General features: G+C 43.2%; 1 gene segment (V, D, J or C); it reads left to right on the plus strand.

Moving 5' to 3' along the window:
- Window positions 1-5,270: 5,270 nt before the first annotated feature.
- On the plus strand, window positions 5,271-6,202 carry LOC109269149 (T cell receptor beta variable 5-1-like). The segment is given in 2 exon segments: window positions 5,271-5,505; window positions 5,606-6,202. Coding segments are annotated over 2 exon segments (429 nt in total).
- Window positions 6,203-7,826: the final 1,624 nt, after the last annotated feature.

A 7,826-nucleotide genomic window follows, 5' to 3' on the forward strand; every position in this document is an offset into this window, starting at 1 on the left:
TTTCCAAAGTAGCTTTGCCACATGATGCCCCCACCAGGGCTATCGGAGGGTTCCAGCTGGTGCACACATGCACATGCACCCACTCATGCACACTCATGCTCACCCATGCATGTGCACATGCACACACGTGCACATATGCACACACCCTGTGAGTTGCTCTGCCACTCTCTTAATGGTATCTTTTGATAAACAAAAAATTTTAATCAAAAATCATTCCATTTTGTATTCTGGTGTCCAGTTTAGGAAATCTTTGCCTACTTCAGAATGATCATGCTTTCTTATATTTTCTTCTAAATTCTTTCTATTTCATACCTTTTACATTTAGATCTGCAGCCCAACTGGGATTAATTCTTTGTGTATGAAATGGGGAAGGAGTCAGTATGTTTTTCCATATGTTTTTTCCAACTGACCCAATACTGTTTGTTGAAGAACACTTTCCTCACTACTCTGTAATACCGCTTTTGTCATAAATCAGTCATTGTATATGTGTGGGTCTGTTTTCTTACATCTCTAATCTGTTACGTTGGTCTGTTTTGTCGGTTCCTGCGCAAATAACACACTGTCTTGATTGCTATAGCTTTATAATAGTGCTCGATATCTTGAGGTCTAATTTTTCAAGATTTGTTCCTTTTTAGTAAGAGTTCTTGACCACTCTTACTCTTGTGTAGTTTTCATACATGTTTAGAATAATCTTGCCAAATTCTTCAAGAGTAAATGCCTGCTAGGAATTATTTGCTTTTTGTTTCCAAGTAACTTAACTGAATCACAGAATAAAGCTAAGAATGCCATGGAAGTATAGAAACATCTAGCACCTAAAAATGTTAAATACACAATGTTTGGCATCTAATCAAAGATTATAGGAATGCAAAGGGGCAAGAAAATATGACCCATGATGGGGAGGAAAATCAGCGAACAGAAACAAACCCCCTTATGACAAATTGGTAGACAAAGATATTAAAACAGTTGCTATAACTATATCCTATGTGTTCAAAATTAAGTCAAAATCCAAATCAAATTTCTGGAGATAAAAATATATTTCTGTGATGAAAAACACAATCGATGGAATTAGTAGCAAATTAGACATGATGGAAGAGAAGATGAATGGTCTCGAAGGCGTAATCGTAAATGATTCATAATGAAATGAGAGAGAAGGGAACTGGTGAGCTACCAGGAAACTTCAAGGAGTCCAATGCGTAATGACCCAAAGGCAAGGTTTTAAAAACGTAAATGTCTTTAAAGAACAATTGGGTGTATATGCCAAAATAATTCCAACGTGGGGGGAGTTATAATATATATGAGAGCAAAATACATGGTAACATACCATAAAGATAGGGAGGGAGAAAATGCATAATTGTCACATTATTGTCAGGTTTTCATAATCTATGTGAAGTGGTATAATAGCACTTGAATACTGTATACCACAACCCCTAGGGCCACTAAAATGACAAAACGTATAGCTAAAAAGGCAACAAAAAAGATAAAATGGAATTATTATAAAAATGCCCAGTTAATAAACCATAAGAGACTCTTATTAAATACAGGGGACAAAGTGAGGGTTACTGGTGGGGTGTTGGGCTAAACAATGGGCATTGAGGAGGGCACTTGTTGGGCTGAGCACTGGGTATTCTTTGTAAGTGGTGAATCACTAGATTCTATTCCTGAAATCATTATTACACTATATGTTAACTAACTTGGATTTAAATAAAAAATAAAAACAAAAATAAAATAATTTTGAAAATGCTCAATTAATCTATAAGATGTTTAAAAAAGGATAAAGGAACAAAGAAGAGACAAGACTAATAAAAATAAATAGCAACATGATTGACATGATCATAACCAGATCAGTAATCACATCAAATCTAAATAGTCTAAAGGCCCTAATTAGAAAGAATAAATTGTGATATTGAATGAAAAAACCCATATGCTACCTTCCAGAAATGCACAATAAAGACTCAGAATGTAAAAAGTAAAAGGATAGAAAAGGTGTACCATGATAACACTAATCAAAAGAAAGCTGGAAAGCAATACTGATATCAGACAAAGTAAATTTAAGAGCACAGAAGATCCTCTGGAATAAAGCAGCTTCATATCATAATGACCAAGGGGCCATCTCTTAAGAGGACGTAACAACCATAAATATTTATGCTCCTAAAAACAGAGCTTCAAAATCCTGAAGCAAATGGGTAGGGCTGCAGGTCCACAACTAAGACCATCATTGTAATACTTTTCAGTAACTGACTAAACAAGTTAACACACGCGCATGTCAGTAAGGTCAACACTCTGAACCAACTTGACCGAACTGGCATTAATAGAATACTTCACACAACAGCAGCAGCAGAATAAATCTTTTTTGCAAATGCACATGACCATGTACCCAGATGGACTATAGACTCTGGGCTTGAAATAAGTGTCAATATGTTTACAAGAATCTAAGTCATACAAAGTATGTTCTCTGACCATGGGGCAAAGAGTGAAAGAAAAGGGAAACTATAAAGTGTTTATAAATTACAAAATACTAAAGTCGTCCTTGGGGGGACAATGGAAGGATAGGGAACCCTCCTGTACTCATTCTGAGGCCAGCGCTACTCTGATACCAAAATGAGACAAAAACACTGCAAGAAAACTACAGGCCCATATCCCTCATGATCACAGATTAACAATCCTTTTACATTTTAGTATAAGGAATCCAACAATATCTAAGAAGGGTAACACATCATGACCAAGTGGAGTTTGTCTCAGTAATGTGCAGTTGGCTAAACATTTAAAAAATTATCAATGGGGGATCCTGGGTGGCTTAGTTGGTTGAGTGCCTGACTCTTGATTTTGGCTCAGGTCATGATCCCAGGGTCATGGGATCAAGCCCTGCACAGGGCTCTGTGCTAAACATGGAGCCTTCTTACGATTGTCTCTCTCTCTCTCTGCCCCTGTCTAAAGTTTTCACTCTCTTTCTCTCTCTAAAAAAAAATAAATAAATAAAAATTAAGAAAACTATCATTGTGCTTTACCATATCAAATACTAAAAAAGGACAATCATCTGATCACCTCTACAGATATTCAAAAAATAGTTGAAAAATCCAACATCCATTGCTGATAAAGAGTCTTTGCAAATAAGGAGAATTAGAAACTTCCTTCCCCTAATAAAGGGTATGAATAAAAAGAAAACAATTACTGCTTTTGCAGGTAGACTATGATAAGTTAAAGATGCCTTCTGTAATCCCCAGACCAAACACTAAAAGTAGCACAGAGAGGAAAACAGTCTTTCCAACAAATGGTGCTAGAGACACTGTAAATCCACACGGAAAAAGGATGAATCTGAACACTCTTGCCACACCATAAATTCGGATTGGTAAACTAAGGCCCACAACCCAAACATGGCCTTTGCCTACCATTTTTTTTAAAACTTTTTTTTAATGTTTATTTATATTTGAAAGAGGGGCTTGAACTCAGGGACCGTGAGATCATGACCTGAGCCATAGTCAGACGCTCAACCAGCTGAGCCCCCCAGGTGCCCTGTCTGCCTGCTTTTATGTGACCCCAAAGCCAATAATGGTCTCTGCATTTTTTTAATGGTTAAAAAGAATAAAAAGAGTGATATTTTGTGACAGACAATAATTCATGGAATTCATATTTCAGTATCCATAAGGCAAGTTTTGTTGGAGGACCAGCCATGCCCTTTCCTTTACAGATCGTCTCTGCCTGTTTTTGCAGTAAGACGGTGGAGCTGAGTGGTGAGAACGGGGACCTTAGTGCACCACACTCACGCCATGTGCTCTCTGACCCCTTACAGAAAAAGCTTACTGGCCTTGCCGTAAAGGAAAATTATGATGAGCCGGGTCAATATCCTCAATGATCTCTACAGCTTCCGAACGATACAGCTTCTGAAAGAAAACATAGCACATTCGCTCCCTGACCCTGAAGTGGGCAGAGATTTCTTGAGGAGGACAAAAAAATGTTCTCTTCTTGAAAAAGTAAATTTTTCTTTATCAAAAAGTTAAAACTTCTGTTCATCAAAAGATATTAAGATAGATAGATGGCTATCTGAGAGAGGACAGGTATCCACAATGTATAGAATTCCTAGAAGCCAATAATATGAAAAGACAAGTCATTCAATTTTTAAAAAATAGCAAAAGATGTGAACAGGGTATTTAATATATATATATATATATACACACTATATATATATATACACACTATATATATATACACACACACACTATATATATACTATATATATATATATATACTCTACATATATACTCTCTCTCTATATATACTATATATATAGAGTGTATATATATATATACTCTCTCTCTATATATATATATCGTATATATATATCATATATATATGTATATACATATATACGTATATATGTGTATATATATATGTATATACGTATATATAGAGAGTATATATATATATACTCTATATATAGAGAGAGTATATATATATACTATAGTATATATAGTGTATATATATACTCGAGAGAGAGAGAGAGAGAGTATATATATAGGCACTTCCCTCTTCATGGGATTGATGGGTTTATTTCCCCAGCTGCTTAGATTTTTTGGCTGCTAGAACTCTACCGTCAGCCACTTGCAGGAATTCTCTTTGGTTAAAGACAGCACTTTGCCCAAAGTCCTATCCCTCTCCAGGGCAGCGGGCATCCAATGACTGGCTGGTATCCCCTTTCCTAGAACACTGACTGATGAGATTTAGAATATTTATTCTTTTCTTGGAAAAAGGTTTGCTTCATGCCTCCCACGTGGACACGTGCAAAGGGTGAGCTTGATACAGGTGAACGTCCAATCCCCCAGAGCTGTGCTGCCCTAGCGGATCCTGGGGCCCAATTCTGACAGTACGTGGCCTGCTTGGGCCACTTGGGGGCGCTGCGGGTCCACTGAGGGAGCCACTGACGGCAGCAGCTGGGAGAGGGAGGATTGAGGAGAAGCGGTGCCCTGGTGGGCATCAGGAGATAGCGGGTGAATCGGAGTTAGTGCTGGCACGGGAAGGGCTGATCAGAATCTTCCCACGTGAACTGATGCCACAACAGGGAGCTACGAACCCCACGTTTCTTGGTGTAAAGGCATCTCTTGGAGCCTCCACTGGTGCAGTGTGACCGGTTTCAGGGAGGCAGCCTGCATAATCCAAGCCAGGTGCAGAGAGAGGAGCACAGAGGAAAACAGAGAAGCTGCGGGGGATGGCCACCTGGCCCGACCCTGCCCGGCCCGGCTTAGCACGGCCAGCACGCCTGCCCAGTAGGCCTCTGGACAAGACGGAGGGGGCCGTGCATCCGCTGAGCCCGTCCAGGCAGTGCAGGGTGCCTGCCGGAGCCTACACAAGGACAGTGACGTCAGAACAGTGACGTCACAGGCAAGCCCTCCAAACAGAGAAAAGGGAGGAGACCGGAGCCCTGAGTTAGGAAGATGGTGGGTCCTGTCCTGCCTGAGTCAGCCAGGGGCATCCAGCTGTTCTGCTGTGTGGCCCTCTGTCTCCTGGGGACAGGTGAGTCTTGAGCTCAGGTGGGACACCCCCTGAACTGCTGCTAGAATCTTCAGACTCCTTCCTGGGCCACGTTGTCAGCCGCTATCTCCTTCCTCCACAGGTCCAGCGGGTGCTGGAGTCACCCAGTCCCCCAGACACCTGGTCAAAGGCAGCGGAGGGAAGGCCGTCCTGAAATGCCGTCCTATGTCTGGACACAGAAGTGTGAGCTGGTACCAGCAGGCCCCGGGGCAGGGCCCCCAGTTCCTCATTGAGCTCTTCGACCAGGAGACGAGAGAGAAAGGAAACCTCCCCAGTCGCTTCTCCGTTGAACAGTTCAGTGACTACAGCTCCCAGCTGAACATGAGCTCCTTGGAGCTGGGAGACTCAGCCTCGTATCTGTGTGCCAGCAGCTTAGGCACAGCCCTGCAGCATGACTGGCTCTCCGTACTCAAACTTTCCTGTCCCAGCTGAGGATGTAAGAGGGAGAGGGGAAGGGGGCCTCAGCCAACTTCCAGGGATGCTTCCAGTTTTTTCCCAGCACTCTGCCTTGCTGAGCTCAGCCGGAGCAGTCCTGAACATTTTGGGGCCCAGATTCCGTGAATATTGTCACGGTCTCTAGCCAGTGTGAGGAGCTGTGCGTTTGTGCTAGAGTGTCTGCGAACGATACATGTTTTAATGCAAGATAGACGTTAGTGTGTCCGTTTCACAGATGAGGAAATTCTCCGGATGCCCTATTATAGATAAGAAAGAAACAGTAGCTCGTGGGCTTTCCAAAGATTTTGTATTTCAAATCTATGTCTCTGTGCCTCTGAAATCAACATTTCCCTAAAATTTCATGGCGTCTCCTGGGCCTTGGTCACTATGACGTAGCAGAGCACCGTCTCTTCCACTTCAGGACCAGCTGAGCCGTGGTGGGGAGGTCGCACGTCACGATGTGTGGTGACCGTGGCTATTGCCTCCCCCCTTCTAGGACTAGCTTCCAGCCAGAGAATGTGTGTTTGTCCTGTGTTAGTCCTGTCTTAGTTCCACTAGAGTGGGGCCAGGGTATCCCTCAGTACAGGAGCTAAGTGACTAGGGCGCTCCCAGCCTATCAGAGGATTCAGCCAAGGAAACAAGAGCTCTCTGGGAATTTTAAGCAGAACGAGAGCTAACAGGGGAGGAGTGCTTTTAAGCCATTGGGAGTTCTGGAAGGCGGGGAGGTCTCCGGAGGCTGCCGCTCGCTCCCACACCTAGCCCTTTCGGTCAGAAAAGCTGAAATTGCGACTTCTGCCCAGGGTTCTGCCCTGCAGAAACCAGAAAGTACGAGTGGGGCAGGGGCAGAGAGTGGGCGGAGAGAGAGAATCCCAAGCAGGCTACGTACGCACTTTCTGTGGAGAAAGTGCATCAGTGCATCCTGCATCAGTGCAGAGCTCGAACTCACGAATCGTGAGCTCATGACCTGAGCGGAGGCTGGCTGCTTAACCGACTGAGCCACCCAGGCGCCCCAAGGTGCCCTATACTTAAGTACATTATTTCAATTATTTTGCTTAAGACCCATGTGAGATAGAGACATTTACCCACATTGCGGGTGAAAATGCCGGTTGTTAGAGTTCAGGTGATTTGCTGAAGGAGGCACAGCACGCAGACGGCAGATGAGCACACAAGCCTAGGCCACGCCGACCCTACCGCTGCCCCTTCTGCATTCTGGTAGAGGGAGACATCTTCACGACTGGAACATTGGCCCAAAAGTGCCTTTCAGAAACACCGGCGCTGACACAGTCCTTGACTCGCCTTTCAGCTGGGAGGCTACCTGCCGAGGAGGACTTCGGATGCTTATTACTTTCTGTCTGTTCGTATCCTGACCTGCCTTGGACGGGCGACCTGGGAAAATATTTGGCTGGGTTTTCCCACTTGTAAACTGACGCCAATAATATGTGTCTTGCAGAGACTTTATGCAAGGAAAAAAATACAACAAATTCCCCAAGACAAAGTGTAGGTCCAAGAAGTCTTAGTTCCTCTGCTAACTCTGATAAATCTCTGGTCTGGCACAATTATTTACTGGGTGCAATTGTGGGATCATAAGGCAGGCACGGATTACTCTTGCCTGACTCACCTGTGTTCCAGACACAAAGTCATCTGAAACGTAAATACAGTCGTCGGAACATTATTATGTGAAATTCACTGCAAAAAGGTGCCACTTAAGGGAATGCAAGAATGAGGCCTATGGCAGCACTTGGCGTTTGATATTAAGTCTGATATGCAGGAAGCTATGGTGCTTCCAAAAAGCCGTGGCTTCGGTGGCCACACAAAAGGTCTGATAGAAGGGACAGTTTCGACAGTTTCCAGGGGTGCCCTGGTGGCTC

Source organism: Panthera pardus, unplaced genomic scaffold (assembly GCF_024362965.1).
Source record: "Panthera pardus isolate Hobbes unplaced genomic scaffold, ASM2436296v1 HiC_scaffold_8, whole genome shotgun sequence".
NCBI classification, from domain to species: domain Eukaryota; kingdom Metazoa; phylum Chordata; class Mammalia; order Carnivora; family Felidae; genus Panthera; species Panthera pardus.